This window comes from Myxine glutinosa, chromosome 9 (assembly GCF_964187855.1).
Source record: "Myxine glutinosa chromosome 9, kmMyxGlut1.1, whole genome shotgun sequence".
In the NCBI taxonomy this organism is placed as follows: Eukaryota; Metazoa; Chordata; class Myxini; order Myxiniformes; family Myxinidae; genus Myxine; species Myxine glutinosa.
Window position 1 is genome coordinate 125,014,335 of NC_136269.1, and position 20,852 is coordinate 125,035,186.

General features: G+C 41.7%; 1 protein-coding gene across 12 annotated transcripts in view; it reads right to left on the bottom strand.

The window, feature by feature from the left end:
* LOC137434974 (receptor-interacting serine/threonine-protein kinase 2) overlaps nt 1–20,852 on the bottom strand; it is a 113,227-nt gene that overhangs the window by 10,607 nt on the left and 81,768 nt on the right. For 2 of the 12 annotated variants that reach the window (XM_068128250.2, XM_068128251.2), the window contains exons 11-12: nt 6,109–6,163; nt 4,157–5,184 (exon numbers count right to left, since the gene is read on the bottom strand). In XM_068128250.2, coding sequence (XP_067984351.2) covers nt 5,078–5,184; nt 6,109–6,163 — 162 coding nt within the window. In that variant the 3' untranslated portion in view covers nt 4,157–5,077. Of the gene's footprint in view, nt 1–166; nt 225–2,994; nt 3,065–4,156; nt 5,185–6,104; nt 6,164–20,852 lie in introns of those variants that run through there. The other 10 variants (XR_010985980.2, XR_010985983.2, XR_013624602.1 and 7 more) reach the window with 10 other exon arrangements.

Here is a 20,852-nt window from a genome sequence, read left to right on the forward strand (position 1 = left end):
TTCACCTGATATTTTCAATGTTTTGGTCAAATCAAGAAAACCTAAATAACACAACTGATTTGTTGATTTTCTCACTTTGACATAGATATATTCCAAAGTGTTGCAGAAGGGTTCAATTTATATTCCAGAAAAATCATGAAGCGTGTGGGGGTTGATGAAACTTCACCTGTTTCTCAAGGTATTCCCTTGCTACTTGTACACCTCGATGCCATCTGTGCATAAACCTATTGGAACAGGTATGCAGCCATTTCAGAACACGTGCTTTAACATCTTAATCACTTGTAAATTGAAAGGCACACAGATGTTCCTCGAGTGATCCAAACAGATGAAAAGTCACAAGGCGACGGATCTGGACCATATGGGGACGGATGATTTGGAACTTCGCAGCTCATGTCCGCAAGTCGTGGTGGTCACTACTGCCATGCAATGTCACTACACAAGACAGTACACCTGGTCGTCCTTTGAATATTGCTCGTCTCGTTAAAAAAAAATTTGCTCTTTTTGTTTTTGCCCTTTTTTTTGCTCTTTTATTTTGCTCTTTTTTTGTCTTTTTTTTTTTTGCTCTTTTTTATTTGGAACTAGAAGGGCACCCAGTAGAGAGCATACATACCTCCGTCAAGCTGTGAACAGTTTATGTTTTGTATCTACTGATAGGTCAGATCTGGATTTGGACCTGAACCAAAGTCCAATTGGCTTGTTCTTCTGACCTAACCAACTCATCCACCAAGTTTTGTCAAAATCCGTCCACAACCTTTTGAGAAATCATACTATACATCGTTTTGGTCCAATCTCTCAATCTCAAACTCACTACCGGAACATCTTAAGCCAGCCACCTTAACCGTTAAGTCAATACCAGGCTCTTTACAAGAGGTAAAGAAAGAGTTATGAGAAGTGTGGGTCCATTGAGGAATAGCAAAGGAGAATTGGTGGATGATGAGGGTGAGAATGAAAAAAATGAATGAATTATCGTTTTAAGGCCATTTTCCCCGCTAGAGCAGGGGTTAGCCTTGCGGGCCCCATGACAATCATGGTTCCCTGTTTGAGGCAATGTTTTTATGGCCGGATGCCCTTCCTGACGCCAACCCTTGGTCGCCTCTTACGATGCGCAGGGATACGGTGTACCTATTCTGAATCGGGGTACACACCGTGATCATTCATCCCAGCAGGCTGGTACTCAATTTGCCGACCTCGGAAGGATGACAGGCTGAGTCAACCCCCCCTGGCGTTAATTCAGCGATCGACCGGGATTCGAACCCAGTATCCTAGGATCCCAAGCCGGCACCCTAACCGCTAAGCCAACGCCAGGTTAAGATTATTGAGGTGAGAGGTGAAGATGTTAAAAAAGAATTTTTACTTCTACATTTACACGGGAACATTTACTTCTACATTCAAGGGAACTTCTGCTATGCTGAGATTATCTATCTCTGGGGTGACGGGTGAGCAAGGACTTTTAGAAGAGATTCAAGTTGGAGTTGAGGAAGTGAAGAAACAACGAGAAAATTAAGGGATGATAAAGGTCCAGGGCTGGATAATATGCATCCTAGAGTATGGAGGGACGTGACAGAGCAGATAAGCGAGATGTTAACACTCGTTGAAGTTGTCAGGGCAGGCACCAGAGGATTGGGGAGTGGGAAATGTAACACAGTTATTTAATAGAGGATCCAAAACATAATTGTGGAACTATAGACCTGTTAGTGTGACTTCAGTTGAGGGGAAGGTGTTGCAGACACTAATTAGGGACGAGAAGAAGAACCATTTGAATAAATACTCACGAATTAAAGGCAGTCAGCATGGGTTTACCAAAGGTCGGTCTTGTCTAACAAATCTTTTAGAGTTCTATAAAACAGTTTCTGATTGGGTGGATGAGGGAATGGCAATGGACGTAGTATATCTAGACTTCAAGAAGGCATTTGATAAGGTACCACAAACGAGATTGTTAGCCAAGGTGAAGGATTGTGGAGTGCCTGGTCAGGTAGTTAACTTGATTCAGGAAGCAAAGATTAACTGTGAGGGGGAGAATGTCTTGCTGGGAGGATGTAAGTAATGGGGTAGATCAGGGATCGGTACTCCGACCATTATTATTCATAATTTACATCAACGATTTGGATAGTTGGGGGAAGAGTAGGCTTTCCAAATTTACAGATGACACAAATATTAGAGGTAAGGTAGATAACAGAGAGGGTGGTGATCAGTTTCAGGAAAATATTGATACTCGCAGAGATTGGGTAAAAGATTGGCAGATAGAGTTTAACATAAACAAGTGTAAGGTACTGGGGATCGGTAAGAATAATAAAAATAGAGATTACATGATGGAAGTGGCAATTTTGGAGCGTGTCACATAGGAGAAAGGAGAAGGTTCTTGGGGTGGTAATAGATATGGGGGTAAGCAGACAGGACAATGTCAGGCAGCTATAGGTAAAACAAATGAGGTTTTAGGTTGCATTTGTAGTGGGATAAATTATAAGTCAAAATAGGTTGTGCGAACATGATATAGGAATTTAGTGAGACCTCATCTAGAATATTGTGTATAGTTTTGGTCACCACATCTCAAGAAGGACATCACTTCCATAGGGAGGGTTCAGCATCGGTCTACTAAATTGATCCTTGGCCTAGCTAGACTCAGCTATGAGGATCGTTTGAAAGAGACAGGACTTTATACATTCGAAAGGAGGTGATTACGAGGGGATTTGATCGAGATGTTTAAGATAATGAAGGGTGTAGAAAAAATAAGTGCAGAAAAGTTTTTTTCTGTAGAATGGACGGTGATAGGACCACAGGCCGTAGCCTAGGAGTAAATAAGAGGAGAGTTAGGATGGTAGTAAGACAGGGGTCTTTCACTCAGAGTAGTTAATGCATGGAATGGTCTCCATGGAAAGGCAGTAGCAGTAGAACGTGTGGATAGCTTTAAATTGGAATTGGATAGGCACCTACATGTATTGAAGGTAGAGGGGTACAGAGATGTTGGCAGGACTTACAGGTAGCTTGTATGTGGATGGGTGATGATATCTAGTGTTGGTGTAGTGCAGCCATGATGGGCCGAATGGCCTTATCCAATGCCAAAGTTCTTCGTTACAGTCAAACACAACTAAGTTGTCGATAAGCATCGTCATACTGCCATCACAACAAATTCGACTCAATCCACAGCTGCATTGCCCATTCTTTGCCACATGCTACTCTCACATGAGGTTTATTAATTTACAATAATCTATCTATAATTCCAGTAATCTCTGTCTGTACGTCTGTACGTCTGTACGTTTGTTTGTCTGTGACCGCTGTTTCTCGACAACCACGGGTCCGATATACTTTTAACTTGCCAGGTATATTGCTGGGGACCCGAGGATGTGCCTTTTCAAGGTTTCATATTAATCGGACAATTACTTACCGAGCTATGTCCAAAAAACGATTCAACCAATCAGAGAGCAGCGAACGATCGCGTGTGCCGAACGTGGAGGACACACTCTGCCTCGGATGGCACATTTGACAGCGTATTCATTTATTTCACGTTTGCAAACTATGTTGGCGTTAAACTATGTTTTAAAACTAATAAAACCGAATTTGCGATTCATTCGCTTTCCTGCGCGTTTGTGCACGCGATGGCGATTTCTTTACCAAACTCCGGAAGCCGTTCGCTTTGGACCAAACCATTGCATGTAAATTTAGAGGGGGGGGGGATTGTCACCGTACTCGCAAGCCGTTCGCTTTGGACCAAACCATTTCATGTAAATAGAGGGGGGGGGGGGGGATATAATTTTAGATATAGATATAGTACGGGCAATGCCCTAGTAAAAAGAATTCCATCAAGAAAAGGCTACTCTTGAAAGACAATTGTGTAATTTCAACATCATTATTCATTGAGGCATATACATTTTCTTGATTACATATTTTGTGGCATCATTTCAGCATTTAAAGGGAAAATAATGGTGAGAAGGCAATGGGAAACCATCTAGTATTATAGCCCATGCTAATAAACAGCATTGGCAGCACCGACGCTCTAAATAGAGTATGGCAAAGGTCGCATGCGAAGTGCAAAGCAGAGTTAAGCAATTGGTTCGCTCTGTCTGTTTATGATCGAGGAACTACTTTATTGCAATTGAGTTCAATATTTTGAACATTGCAGAACATGAAACGAAACATGAATTGGAACACAAACATACAGTTTCGCAGTACTTTGGCTCTTTATTTGGCAAATTGTAAGGAATCTCGTCCCGAGCGCGCATGCGCACAGAGGAGTAGGTAATTGTTTCAGTCTGTCTGACAGTCAAATAGTGAAAATCATTGCAAAACAGGAAATTTACTGTTTTTAAGGACGTTATAAAGGACACAAACAAAACAGGCACGAATAACTAATTTAATGTCTTAAATAAGGTGGTGTAAAAGAAGGTGAATTTTTCAGCGGCGGTAAATTTGTGAATTTTTTTTTTACAGCCTTTAAAACTTTTATTTCATTTGAATTGAATTATATACTGTACTTGAACATTGTAGAACACTAATCGTTTTGTTGGCACTTCCAAAAAAAAATCTCCAGTTTAGCAGTACTTGGACAAAATATTACGCCATTTTACGCCATCTCAACCGATGTAATTTGCCGCTCGCGCTATCGGCGTTGGGGAATATCGAGATTCAGACAAAATTGCGGCTCGTAGGAAATATAGATCGTGCTCGGAAACGAAAAGCAAGAGACTCTTCCCATGTCCTTTTTCTCAAGACTGCATGGGGTAAGGTCTTCCATGAACTCTCTAGTTTTTTATATGGAAAACAAAACACGACGAGTCAGTCATTGTAATTTGGCAGTCAAAATAAATCATTCTTTAACATTGCTTCATGTCAACACGACTCGTATATCTTTACCTTCGTCATTGTCTATTCAACCCTGACGTCTCTTTCATTACTATCTCATGTTTTAGCACAGAAATTACATTATGGCATCAGTTTCCAACATTCCATTGGCATGCACAGTAAAGTATTCATTTTATTGGTATTCCAACTCTGTTCTGGTCCAACAATGCCTCAACAATCAAACACGATAACAGTACATTTGTTTCCTGTTTCAATCATCATGCCTTTTGTCGAAGCACCGTTACAGACCATTCGGTTCTTTCTTCTTATCCTTCTTCTTCTTCTTCCAGTAATTTATTGTATTGTTTTCACCGATTTGGACATTCTCCATTATGGAACCATGAAAGACTAGGGAGGTAGTAGTAATGGAACACACAGAAGCAGGCAAAATGGTTATGCAAGCCATCGTTCCTTTTGTGAAGTAAATTTGTTCAAAGCTCACTTCCTGATTTTATTGAGATCTGCCAAGACAAATGGCTAGGGTTGGCTGAAGTGTCATGTTGACTGAGATACAAAATCAGTGCACTAACAGGGTTAACAAGCTGGGTGTTGAGAATCTACAAGCTGGAATTTAACTTGAAGTTGGTCAAATTGTAGGCAAGGATGTGATCACAACCAATTACAACACTGATGAAGGAATAAAAAAGTAATCAAATTCAGCAATACAGTAACAGCTTGTATAATAAAAATCCTATTCCATAATCAATTTAATAAAATATTTGTAAAAACCTTTACTTTCCACAAGACAATACGTATTCAGCAATGAGGCCCAAGTTTATTTATTGATATCACGAGAGATGAATGACGGTTCAGGCAGTCTCGCAAACCTTTGATTCCTGATCACTCCAGGCCTTTGCTGATCTCTCACTACACAAATTCCTATCATTCGACTCTGGATTTAACTTGAGTCCAAAGATTCCTGAGCAGGTATCACTCCAATTGCTGGTCTGTCCCAGAATTTATGAAACCCAGAAGGTGGACGGTTTCATTGGAGAGTTGTGTCATGATGGAACGAAAGCCAACTACAGCCGAGTGTGCACGCAGCTCCGAGCCGGTGGCCAAATGAAACATAGGACAGAGTCCAAGGCCCAAATGCTCAAAGGCTCATTAAGGAAAAATAAACAAGGTTTCCCCATTGTAATGCAATACGGATTATGCTGCCATTATCCAGTGTCAACCAATACAATTTAGGCGAAATAAAAAATAACAAAAATGGCAGATGACGCGTTATACCTTGCCAACTGTTTGGCGATACCGAATGCTTATACCTACATGTTGAAGTATGCTGTTGTAGATATGGGGGGTAAGCTTGTAACTCACCAAAATTCTGCAAAACAAAACAAAAAATACAATTTAAATTCAGCAAGTATGAGTGCAAACGTTTTAGAAACCCCTAAAATGTAGTTTTTAACCAACAGCAAAAATCAATATCAGTCAGGCCTCGAGTTTACAAGAGAAATGCTATCGGCAAAGAATGCAGTGAGCTTTGGCCTTTTAGATTACAAACGCATTGCTGCACTATCCCATTGGACGGTGTCACACGTGGTCATATCGTAATTACACACACACACATATATATATATATATATATATATATATATATATATATATATATATATATATATATATATATATATATGCTTATTTGAGAAATGCATCATGCAACATTTATTCCCAACTGATGTGAACGATTTGGGAAGTAAAGTTGATCATAAGTAGACGGAAGAATAGGGTGACGGACATTTGCTGGTACAGGTAAAGTTTTTGTGTAAAAATAGGGAGGCTACAAATTAAACAATGTCTGAAAAACAAAGACAGCCTTGGGCTTCTGCTCTCCCAAAAATGGATGGAGGCCCTCAATGTCGGACATGAGATCAGGGCTGTCTCTCGACACAAACCTCGACCTTTTGATATAGTGTGGCATCCTGCCTTACTCTCCAAACTTTCTACCTATGGCCTACATCAACTCCATTTTTGGATTACTGACTTTCTTCTCCTCTCGTACCCAACGTGTGGCTCTCAACGGAATTCCTTCATCTCCCTGTCAAGGCTGGATTGTCACAAAGCAGTGTTCTAGGCCCAGTCCAATTCCTAATCTTCATCAACGATCTCCATGACTCGATGGAAAATCCTCCTTATCTATTTGACCTTACCCTCTGCCGTGACATCCCTCATCCTTCAGATAGGCAGGTTGCAGCCTCATCATTCTCTTCAGACCTTGAGAAAATCACAAGCTGGTCAAACACTTTGAATAGGTCCATCAATCCTGACAAATCCCACACTCTCACCCTCACTCTCCAAAAGGACCGTCTGGTAAACCCTCCCATCTCCTTTTTAATATCCCTCTCAAAAATGGTTCAGCCACTCAAACTCTTGGGTCTCACTCTCAGCCATGATCTTTCTTGGACAAACCACACTTCTCGGTTGGCTTCCAAAGCCAGTCATCAACTGGGCATCCTCCATCGTGCAAAGTCCTTCCATGGCACACTTGAACTCTTGGTCACCTACAAGGCCTTTACCTGCAACTTGATGGAGTACTGCTCTCCCCTCTGGGCTGGCTCTCTTGCCTCACATCTTGGTCAGCTTGACATGGTGGAAACCAAGGCGCAAGATTATTGGAATCTCTCACGATAAAGCCGACTCTATGGGCCTGTCACTTCACCATCGCAGACAGGTTGGTGGTTTCTCTGTCCATTTCTGCCTCCTTTCTGATATTGCAACCTCTTCCCTCTCCTTGATTTGCCCCCGCCCCTCATGGTTTCTGCAGGGCGAACATGGTCCACCCCCTTCTGGTGAAAGTACCAACAGCCACGTTAAAAGTAAGTACACCCCATGTAAAGTTTTGACTTTTTCAACATATTTCAACATACAGCTATTTGATCTTCATTTCAACAATATTGATAGATAAAGGTGATATAATATAACAAATATCATGAAACATTTACATTTTGTAGTCCATTGTATAATTTAAATAAACATAAATGCAAATTTCGCATGTGGAAAAAGGAAGTACACCCTTGGCTCTAATAGGTGGTATTGCCCCTTTTGGCAGAAACAACCTCAAGTAGGTGTTTCTTATAACTCTACCAGTCTCTGACATTGACTGGGAGAAATTTTTGCCCACTCCTCCATGCAGAATTCGTTCAGCTGTGCGATATTTGAGGGGTTTCGTGCATGCACAGCTCGTTTCAAATCCCCCCACAACATCTCGATGGGATTTAGATCCGGGCTTTGACTTGGCCATTCCAGAACCCTCCATTTCTTTCTTTTCAGCCATTCCTTGGTGGATTTACTGGTATGTTTAGAGTCATTGTCATGTTACATGGTCCACCTTCGGTTGATCTTCAACTTTTCGACAGATGACCTCACATTATCCTCAAGCACCCTCTGGTACAATGAAGAATTCATAGTGGATTCTATGATGGTGAGCTGCCCAGGCCCTGATGCAGCAAAGCTGCCCCAAGCCATAATATTTCCACCACCATGCTTTACAGTTGGTATCAGGTTCTTGTGGTCAAATGCTGTCTTTGGTTTTCGCCAAACATGTCTTCTGGTACTGTGGCCAAATAGCTCCACCTTTGACTCATCTATCCAGAGCACATTGTTCCAGAAGTGCTGGTCTTTGCCTTGGTGTTTATTGGCAACTTTAGTCTTGCCCTGATGTTCTTTCTGGACAGCAAAGGTTTCCTCCTGGCACACCTCCCATGTAGATCAAATTTGTGCAGCCTCTTTCTAATGGTAGACTCGTGCACTTTGACATCAACAGTGGCAAGAGCTACCTGTAGGCCCCGTGTTGACATTCTGGGTTCTTAGAGATTTCTTTCAGCATCTTGCGGTCTGCTCTCGGGCTGAACTTGCTGGGGCGGCCTGGCCTGAACACGTTGGCAGTTGTTTGGAATCTTCTCCACTTGTAGATGATCTTCCGGACAGTCGAATGATTGATTTCAAATTGTTTGGAGATCTTTTTAAATCCCTCCCCAGACTTGTAGGCATCTATAATCTTCTTTCTGAAGGCCTCAGAGAGCTCTTTTGATATATGCATGGTGAAGCTGCACACTTCAACAACAAAGAGCAAACCAAACTAAATGTCTGAGGTTTAAATAAGACAGGTTCCTCCAAAATCCTGTCTAACGATGTTCTAATCATTTGCACCTGAGCTGATGCACCTGATTCTAATTTTAGGTATTTGAAGTAGTGATAAATGTAGGGGTGTACTTACTTTTTCCACATGTGAAATTTGCATTTATGTTTATTTAAATTATACAATGGACTACAAAATGTAAATGTTTCATGATATTTGTTATATTATATCACCTTTATCTATCAATATTGTTGAAATGAAGATAAAATAGCTGTATGTTGAAATATGTTGAAAAAGTCAAAACTTTACATGGGGTGTACTTACTTTTTCACGTGACTGTAAATCCAGGATCACTGCTCACCACTAATCATTCGTTTCTCTTTTTTCCCCACCTGTGGAACCAACTTCCACATTCTTATCAGGGAAGACTGCACGGTCTTGGCTTACCGTAGGCAAGGGCACAACACCTTGGAAGTGAGGGATCTCTGGGTCACTTCTGTGAGATCGATCGGCTATCTCAACAACAACAACTTCCACATTCTCTTCAATCCCACTCTTCCCTCCAGGTCTTCAAGACAGCTGTTCACCACAATTTCAGATAATTCCCCATCCAAAACCATGACCTTCTCTGCCCTGGTTAAACCCCTTTTTTCCTTTCAGTTTTTTCTTCCTCAGAGTTTGCTTCTGTATCCATCTTATCCACCTCCTGCATTGTCCCCTACTCCTCAACCTTACCAGCACATCCCTTGATTGTCCGTCTGTGTATTCTCTCCCTCGACCCTGTTTTTGGCATTTACCCCTTCTCTTTCTGCTGTTCCCTTTGTTCTGTTGAATCCTGATCCATTCTGTGTTCTAGCCTTTTGATGAACCTTGACTCTGTGTACAAAAATAAATAAATAAATAATAAAGGCAGCCTCTTTTGCTCGAACAAAGGGTGAAACGCCCGAAACTTCGGCTTCTCGTTGGTTTCCATAGTGGTTAGCATATCTCAATCAACGTTCCATTGATATCATTCTTTCTCTACCTGTTTGTCAACACAGGTCGACACTAGCCTTCAACAGCAAGACAAGTTATTCATTGTAACCTAAGGTTCGCATCATGCTTGAGAAGCTTGTGAAAATTGCAACAACTATTTTGAAGTTCGACAATTGAAAGCAAGATAACCCCACATCCAAAACAAAGTTTGTAAAAGGGAGTGGGGGTGGTATGGGGGAGTAGGACGGGGAGGAGTGGGGAGTTGGTCTTCTCGGAAGGAGAATGTGAATGCCATGATTGCTATAATTTCCCCTTAAAGTAATCAAGGAAAATGGCGTGGAACTTGTTCAAACGACATGAACATCATGATGAACATCATTTTGCTTAAATGATGAGACTTCACAGATCCCTCTATTTATAAGGATGTTTCTATTATAAGACTCTATATATTATATTATAAGATTATATTATAATTATAAGATTATATATTTATTAATATAATTATAATTATAATTAATTATAGTATATATAATAATATTAATTAATTATATTATAATTAATTATAATTATATTAATCCTTCTATAATATTATATTAATAATATTAATTATATTATACTCGCCTGGTGTTGGCTTCGCGGTTAGGGTGCTGGCTTGGGATCCTAGGATCCTGGGTTCGAATCCCGGTCGATCGCTGAATTAACGCCAGGAGGGTTGACTCAGCCTGTCATCCTTCCGAGGTCGGCAAATTGAGTACCAGCTTGCTGGGATGAATGATCCCGGTGTGTACCCCGGTTTAGAATAGGTACACCGTATCCCTGCGCATCGTAAGAGGCGACCAAGGGTTGGCGTCAGGAAGGGCATCCAGCCATAAAAACATTGCCTCAAACAGGGAACCATGATTGTCATGGGGCCTGCAAGGCTAACCCCCGCTCCAGCTGGGAAAAATGGCCTTAAAACGATCATTCATTCATTCATTCAATTATATTATAGTAAATTAATTAAATTTAATATAATATTATAATAATATTCTAATTATTGTATAATATGAACCGAAAGCACCCGGCGTTGTCTGGGTTCTTTTTGAATGAATTTACTACTACTAGTGCGTGCCCGTACGTTTGTTCTCATCCGTTCATCCATTTGTTCTGCACGACGCCTTGTGACGCGCGTAGCGTCGCGTGTCAAGCGAGCAGCTCGTTCCTCATCCGTTTCTTCTGCACGACGCCTTGCCTCGCGTTCAGTGTTGTCTGCCAAGCGAGCAGCTCGTTCTTCATCCGTTTCTTCTGCACGACGCCTTGCCTCGCGTTCAGTGTTGTCTGCCAAGCGAGCAGCTCGTTCCTCATCCGTTTCTTCTGCACGACGCCTTGCCTCGCGTTCAGTGTTGTCTGCCAAGCGAGCAGCTCGTTCTTCATCCGTTTCATCTGCACGACGCCTTGTCACGCGTCCAGTGTTGTCTGCCAAGCGAGCAGCTCGTTCTTCATCCGTTTCAGCTGCACGACGCCTTGTCACGCGCGCAGCGTCGCGTGTCAGGCGAGCAGCTCGTGCTTCGTCAGATTCCATTGCGCATGCACGACATGCAGTTTCGTTCCGTCGCTGTCGTAAACGACGAATGGATTGGGGCATTGTGTTTAACTACAATCAATCTATAATATAGACCAAGTATATAGACAGTAAGTATAAGATAGATAAGATAGATAAGATAGTATAGATATATAAGATAGTAAGATAGTAGTAAGATACAATCGAGACAGTAAGTCGTCACTATCCCTAGGTCCGGAAGTTAAGTCCTCACTGTCCGGAAGTTCGCATATCGCAGTTACGATTAATCGCAAATTAGTTTTAATGGCCAATTCTTCAATTATTCAAACCGCGTGGCAGAAACAACAAACACACGCGGTTCCTTCGCTGTAGCTTGACCGTACGTGCAAAGAAAAATTAAAACTTTCATCGTTCCTTCGGTCTTCGCTCTCGTCCTTCGCCGTTCCTTCGCTCTCGTCCTTCGCTGTTCCTTCGTTCACGTACAAAACGTATGTGTTTGCTAAATAAATGGCCATAACTTGGTAACCACTTGTCCGATTAATAGCAAACCTTGAAAAGGCACATCCTCGGGTCCCCAGCAATATACCTGGCAAGTTTCACTTAGATCGGAGCAGTGGTTGTCGAGAAACAGCGGTCACAGACATACACACAGACAGACACACAGAGATTGCTTGCATTATAGAGAGATAATTCAGCTTTTACTCACAGCCGTAGAAGATTGACTACTATAATTCAGCTCAGCTTTTAATTGTGAAATGGGCCCAGCCCGGCCGATGCGGCCTCGACACCTAGCCTATAACCATCCCGGGGCCCGTCCCGACATTTTTGGTTCTTTTTGAATGAATTTACTACGATAATTCAGCTTTTACTCGCGGCCGTAGAAGATTGACTACTATAATTCAGCTCAGATTTTAATTGCGAAATGGGCCCAGCCTGGACGATGCGGCCTCGACACCTAGCCTATAACCATCCCGGGGCCCATCCCGACATTTTTGGTTCTTTTTGAATGAATTTACTACGATAATTCAGCTTTTACTCGCGGCCGTAGAAGATTGACTACTATAATTCAGCTCAGCTTTTAATTGCGAAATGGGCCCAGCCCGGCCGATGCGGCCTCGACCGGCCTCGCCACCTAGCCTATAACCTTCCCGGGGCCCGTCCCGACATTTTTAGTTCTTTTTGAATGAATTCACTACTATAATTCAGCTTTACTCACGGCCATAGACGATTGACTACTATAATTCAGCTCAGCTTTTAATTGCGAAATGGGCCCAGCCCGACCGAGGTGGGCCTCGACCGGTCTCGCTACCTAGCCTAAAACCTTCCCGGGGCCTGTCCCGACATTTTTTGTATTAGAGGTTTCCTCCTATCTTTCACCGTTCAGGAGATTAGCTTGCGCAGACAAACAAACAAAAACTTTCTTTTATATATACTAGGGCATGCCCGTACTATATATATATCTAAAATTATATCCCCCCCCTCTATTTACATGAAATGGTTTGGTCCATTCGCAAAGCCAAAGCGAACGGCTTGCGAGTACGGTGACAATCCCCCCCCTCTATTTACATGAAATGGTTTGGTCCAAAGCGAACGGCTTGCGAGTACGGTGACAATCCCCCCCCTCTATTTACATGAAATGGTTTGGTCCAAAGCGAACGGCTTGCGGAGTTTGGTAAAGAAATCGCCATAGCGTGCACAAACGCGCAGGAAAGCGAAAGAATCGCAAATTAGTTTTAAAACATAGTTTAACGCCAACATAGCGGCAACATAGTTTGCCAACGTGAAATAAATGAATATGCTCTCAAATGTGCCGTCCGAGGCAGAGTCTGTTCGCCACGTTCGGCACACGTGATAGCTCGCTGCTCTCTGATTGGTTGAATCGTTTTTTGGACATAGCTCGGTAACTACTTGTCCGATTAATATGAAACCTTGAAAAGGCACATCCTCGGGTCCCCAGCAATATACCTGGCAAGTTTAAAGTATATCGGACCCGTGGTTGTCGAGAAACAGCGGTCACAGACAAACAAACACACAGAGATTACTGGAATTATAGATAGATATATAATAAAAATAATAATAATAATAATAATATAATAATAATATAATAATAAAATAAATAAATAAAAAATAAATAATAATATAAATAATAAATAATAATAATAATAATATAATAATATAATAAGAAGATAATATAATAATATAATAATAATTATATAATATAATAATATTATAATATAATAATAATATATATATAATATTATAATTAAATTAATTATATAATTATATTATAATTAATTATATTATAATTCTATAATTACATTAATAGTATTAATTATAATTCTAATTAATTATAATTCTAATTAATTATATTATAATTAATTATAATTAATAATTATAATTATTTATATTATAATTATAAGATTATATATTATAATTATTATAAGATTATATTATAATATTATAATTATAATACTATATTATAAGATTATATTATAAGATTATATTATAATATTATATATTGTTGCGGTTTTGAGAACCCACACTCTTGTAAATAAATATGACATCATTAAAAGGTTAAAGGTTGCACCCCATAGGTAGGCCACAAGCAACAACACGTAGGCCACCATAGGACTTCATTTATTTCATTAGTATGTGTATAGATAAGGCCATGTTTCCAATAGTTGAATCTGCGTTGTGTCAATCAAATAATAAGTAGGCCCATTCCGTTCATTTTGTCAGCCTCCCTCTCCAAGCGACGCCATTACGTGCCTTCCAGTCTGCCCATGGCCCTCCCAAGTGTTACGCGCCTTGGCCAGCAGCAGCTGCCTTAGCGCTCGCTCAACGCCGCCATAAGCCACAAGGCAAGGCCCGAGAAAGGGGGCGGAGCGCCAGGAAGAAGGTGTGGCCACGTCAACCCACCATCAGGGCGTGGCCGGTAAGCGATAACCAGCCAACCAGGGCTGAAGTGACATCGCCGACAGGCGTGGCTTTGGGGTTCGCGGAGTGATCGCTTGGTTGAGTTATAAAAGCAAACGCAAAGCCCTTTCACAGGACTTATGAGATATACGGTGCGCTTGATGAGAGAACTTACCGGAGGACTTGTGGAGTGGCGCTGATTAAAGGAGGACCTTTTTAAAGGAGGGCTTATCGGGAGAGCGCACCTTTGTGAAGAGATATACGGCGCGCTTGATGAGAGAACTGTCCAAGACGGCGTCGTACGATTGGCGTTGTAAAGGACTGGTTGGAAATGCGCTGTGCGAAAGGACCTTGGAGAGAGGGGGCGTTCGGCACGAGTGTGCATTTATTACATACGCCATAGGACACCAGCTTCCCCCCGTTATATAATTGTCCGGTCGCATTCCAACTACACGCCGAGCTGCCAGCCGGGTTTCGCCCGCCGGACCGGAGCCTGGACTGGAGCCGACTGGAGCCTAGACGCGCCGGTGACCATCCACCATCTACAATCCCCGTGTGAGTGTGTATGTTTGTCCTGGGTATTAAGAATAAGACTGTTTAAGGCTGCCCTGTGTTCTTCTTCTTCCTCTTCCTATCCTGTACATTCTTTCGTTTCCTCTTCTCCTTCTTGTAAATTGTTAATAAACCAATCTTTGTTCTTCCTATTTTCTGGGTTTCCTCTTTATCCGATCGCATGTCTTTTCTCAATTTGGTAAATGTGGCACGATTAGAAACCGCTCAGAATCGGGTTTAGTCCTTGCTAACAGCCCGAATCGCGGCTCGCTTCGCTCGGCGTGTCCACTAACGCCGTGGTTCTGGCGGGAGTTATCTCCTTGCTTTACGTTGGACTAAGACTCGACCAACAACCCTATTTACTACCGACCGGAAGGAACGTTATAACTTCCAGGACTCCGGTCGGCCAGATAAAAGGACAAGGGGATTCAACCCCCCTTGATAAGGGGAGAGCCGACGTCCGAGATCCGCAACAATATTATAAGACTATTTATGTAAGGATGTTTTTTTTTCTCTGTGAAATAAATAAATTAAATAAATAAATTTCTAGGCGAAGTCAGAGTTATATAATATTTAACGGCCACAAGTCTTGTTCTTCGGGTTATCCATTCTGCTCTTGTTTTATTTCTCCTGTCTACTATTTATGTCAAATTCTGATTGCACTCATTTCCCAGAGGCAAGAGTGCCACTACAAGCCAATGGGTATGCCATTTTGTTGCATTGTTCATGTTTATTTCCATTCACTCTATCGTTCTGGTTACAAGCTCTTCAATGGCCTACCCTTCAAAGGCCTCGCAATTCCAAAGCCATACGTTTCCTGAGCTCCCACAAAGCTGCATGAATCGGAGAACGGCTCTATTAAATCACAACGGCCCAAATGTCAGCCGTTACAAAATGGCCTGTTGTATTTTGGAGAGCTTTCAAAATGAACAAGCTGATGAAAGTTACAATAGCCATCTAGCAAGCTTTTCTGGAGCTATCAACAACGATGGTGCCGCCGGCAGTTGATCGTCCACATTTTGAAATCGACAAACGAAATTGAAACAAATCTGAAATGAATAAATTGCTATGTGCAAGTATAAGATACTTGCACAAAGCAATATGAGCAATATTTGCACATAGCAATATGAGCAATATGAGCATTGCACATAGCTGGGCCGCAAGTATAAGATGAGCAATATTTAAATAAACATAAATGTGAAAAAGTATTGCATTATCTTGGATTATGATCTTGTTGGGCGTATTGACACCGATTCTAAAATGTAACAAGTATAAGCTTGTTGATTTGTTGTGGGTTTTTTTAAATTTATTTTTCTATTTTTTTTTGGCAAGACCAAGAGGAAATCGAAACATTCCACTCATGGTCAACTGGCCAATAATTGGTATATTACAACTGGGCCCACAAAAAAACAAATCGTGATGAGCAGTAAGTATCGATTCTTCGCTTCAGGATACACACGTTTTAACAAATTATGTTTATATTGGTGGTTGCCCTTCGTAGCAGAAAGACAGCTGTTCACATATGTGACATGCAAACAACCCGAGCGTGTAAATTCTTATATAGTGAAGGAGCTGCAGCCCAGACATTTACCACATCCCTGATGAGAGTGTAACCTGGTGTCAAGGAGTATTGCAAGAACATCAGGCCAATTGGTACCCATAGTCCTGACCAGGAATCTGTAGTTGTTAGGGTTATGGTTAGGATCTTTAACGTCCACCAACTAATGTCAGCAAATGGGATGCCCAGTTTAACATGCGTCCGAGGGACGGCACACACATTGACGACTCACCCAACCTGTGAAGCACTAGGATGACCGTTTATAGCTGGGTCGGGATTCAAACACAGGCTAGACAGCTTAGAGGCGAGTATGCATACATCTAGGCCATCCTGCCACCCTCGTGTGTCAAGAGTGGTACCATAAAAGGGCACAATGCAACTGATGTGCCATTCACACATTGTTGTAAGATTTGGTGATAGCGACGCATTTTGATCATGACAAGAATAATGGCAAGACAGGTAACATAAGGAAAGACTATCCTCCGTGTGACTTAAGATGAAGAAAGTGTTCAACAGAATATTAGTCAGAGCTGTCCTTATTCAGAGATTTTAATGACATTTGATGTTGTGCGTTATCGATATTGCATAAGCAAAAGCTTTATTGGTCAGAATAACCGAGAACCATGAGCTACGAGCTGATGAGCAATAAGAGTAAAGCAAAATAAAAAAATATTGCTCTCCAGAATCAAAATATTTAAAAGAAAATACCTCCTTTCAACACTTTGATCGTGAATATCACAATTTATTTATGGGCAATTTAGTTAAACGGTGTAGTGACATCTTGTTCACCATTTAATACTGTTATACTTAGAATTTGCTTCATCGCCTCGGATTGGGAGGTTGCTGATCCGTTCGGCGAGAGGGAAAGGAGGTGCTCCGTGCGCCGCTTCCTGCATCAGTTGACTGTGCCATGGCGAAGAAGAGTGAGCGATCATCCCTTAAGAAATTGAAGGTAATGGGAGCGCGCTGTTATGAGTGGTTTTGTTTTTAATACGAATTGTCGATAACCATCCTAGTGGGTAAGTGTGCGCCTTGTTGAGAATGGAAACATTTGAAATTGGAAAGTGGACGTAGAGGGTAATAGTGGGGCTGCTTAATTGATGAATTGTGCCTTTTCCCTTAAAGGCATGAAACTTGGCACATGGCTAGAATACCCCAAAAGAAAGATTTTTAGTCCAGGGGGCATCTCCAATTTCACCCCATATGGCGGCCATCTTGAAATTCAAGATGGCCGTCATACAAGACCTGTTTTGATGAATATCTCCATAATTAGAACAGCTATCTAAATGGTTGCAGTGCCTACACCTACATTTTTAGGGTCTAGGAATCCAATGGTAACATAAAATATTAAGCAGTCATCTGAAAATATTAATTTTGCATAGTATCATGCATACTGGGAATGCATATAAATACTCTTAACAGGTTGGCATTCTTCAGTGATTAAAAGTGTCTATGACATCGCAGACTGTAACTGTGCCATCTTGTGGTTTTCTAGTCTTTGCTGCATTCTCCATCACATGCACAGAGAGAAGTACAGGGAAGTGCAGCTTTCTTACACCGGCAACGACCAGTACATCCTTTTTTGCACCCACACTTAACAAGTTCATTGCAGATCTTTGCAGCCTCTGGAAGTGTTGTCCATATTGGTTTGAACTGGCCAGCAGACGTTTTTTGCCAACCCCATTCAGTGGGGCTTGGTAGATCAGGCTTAGCATGCAATGCTTGTCCCCAGCATAGTGCGCCTTGGTATACTGCCCGCTTTACGTGCTGCACAAGGGCATCATGTGTTGGTGGAATTGATTCCACAGGTCTGCCCTTCTTTGCAAACAGTTTCTTTCATACAATGTTAATGTCAGTAGCAGTACTTGTGCGATCATACAACAGAAGAACAAATCTCTCAATGACGTTCATGCAGGTTTCAGTTATCTCTGTGCTCTGGTGGCAAATTTCTGCTAGTACCTCTGTGAGCTCAGGGAATGATTCCCACACATTCCATGCAGTTACCTTTCCACGCCCATTAAACGCTGAAGAAGTGTCACACCCTGTTAGTGCATGAAACATGGGGAGGGCTTTATATTTCTCAGGGCCAAGAGCTGTGGCTATATCATGTGCAGAGATAAATCGCATGTTCTTGCCTGTCCCAAATTGTAACCATATCATCACTGAAAGCTTCTGGGATGCTGTAACTGCAAGCACGACAACATCTGTGTCCACAGTTTGTATGAGGACCTTACTATGCCCTCTCTGTGTTGCATCAGCAGCATGTAGGAACATCCGACCATCTGCCTCTTCCTGAGTGCACGGGGAGAGTGATTCTAGATCAATGCGTGGTGGAGCAGTAAGAACCTCTGTATCAAGTGTGACAACTAGCTCCTTGCGCTGGTCTTCAAATGATTTAATTGTTTCACTGGAAAGGAAACAAAATTAATATTTTCATATGGCCGCCACATACTATTGAATATTTTATGTTGCCATTAGATTCCTAGACCCTAAAAATGTAGGTATAGGCACTTCAACCATTTTGATATCTGTTCTAATTATGGAGATATTCATCAAAATAGGTCTTGTATGACGGCCATCTTGGATTTCAAGATGGCCGCCATATGGGGTGAAATTGGGGATGCCCCCTGGACTAAAAATCTTTATTTTGGGGTATTCTAGCCATGTGCCAAGTTTCATGCTTTTAAGGGAAAAGGCACAATCAATCCGAATTTTTTTTGCTAAGCCGCCCAGCTATAAGGAACTGCTGCAGTTCATAGATAAAGAGTAGGCCCTGGAGGGAGGCTGAAAGGGAAAGGTTCGAGGCTGACACAGAGGCTGGAGATCGAAAGGCTCAAGAATGAAGTTGAATTAGAGATGAAGCTTCTTGAGGTTCCGAGTGCACAAACAAGTTGTCACCCAAACAATGTGAACAACTCCATGAATGCTTGAACTCCAAGCTCCCAGCCTTTGGTGAGGCTGGAGGGAAAGGATGAAATAGAAAGCTAACTACTGATAAGTTTGAGCATTTTGCTACAAGCAGTGCATGCACCTCGGGCTACACCTCGTTCAGTGCTCTGTTAATGGGTAAAGCGTTTGATGGGTCTTCTAGGCCCTTACAGGTGGTGGCTGCTGATTATGATCAGTTGAAAGAAGCTCTGATGAAGAGGTATGATTTATTCGAGGATGGGAGTAAGACCGAGTGCAGAAGTGTTAAGCCAGAGATGAGGGAGAACCCTGAGAAATTTTTCAGAGGAAGGGTTTAGCAGGTAAAGTGGGTCAAACTGTCAAGACTGACCAGACATTTGACAACCTGTGTGACTTTTAGTAGAGAAAAAAATATTAGTGCACAGTCACGTGAAAAAGTAAGTACACCCCATGTAAAGTTTTGACTTTTTCAACATATTTCAACATACAGCTATTTGATCTTCATTTCAACAACATTGATAGATAAAGGTGATATAATATAACAAATATCATGAAACATTTACATTTTGCAGTCCATTGTATAATTTAAATAAACATAAATGCAAATTTCGCATGTGGAAAAAGTAAGTACACCTCTACATTTATCACTACTTCAAATACCTAAAATTAGATTCAGGTGCAACAGATCAGTTGCAAATGATGAGAACATCGTTAGAGAGGATCTTGGAGGAACCTGTCTTATTTAAACCTCAGACATTTCGTTCGGTTTGCTCTTTGTTGTTGAAGTGTGCGGCGTCACCATGCCTAGATCAAAAGAGCTCTCTGAGGCCTTCAGAAAGAAGGTTATAGATGCCTACGAGTCTGGGGAGGGATTTAAAAAGATCTCCAAACAATTTGAAATCAATCATTCGACTGTCCGGAAGATCATCTACAAGTGGAGAAGATTCCAAACAACTGCCAACTTGTTCAGGCCAGGCCGCCCGAGCAAGTTCAGCCCGAGAGCAGACCGCAAGATGCTGAAAGAAGTCTCTAAGAACCCCAGAATGTTATCACGGGACCTACAGGTAGCTCTTGCCACTGTTGATGTCAAAGTACATGAGTCCACCATTAGAAAGAGGCTGCACAAATCTGATCTACATGGGGGTGAGGGGGTGCCAGGAGGAAACCTTTGCTGTCCAGAAAGAACATCAGGGCAAGAATAAAGTTTGCCAATGAACACCGATGCAAATACCAGCACTTCTGGGACAATGTGCTCTGGACAGATGAGTCAAAGGTAGAGGTATTTGGCCACAGTACCAGAAGACATGTTTGGCGAAAACCAAAGACATCATTTGACCACAAGAACCTGATACTAACTGTAAAGCATGCTGGTGGAAATATTATGGTTTGGGGCAGCTTTGCTGCATCAGGGCCTGGGCAGCTCACCATCATAGAATCCACTATGAATTCTTCATTGTACCAGAGGGTGCTTGAGGATAATGTGAGGC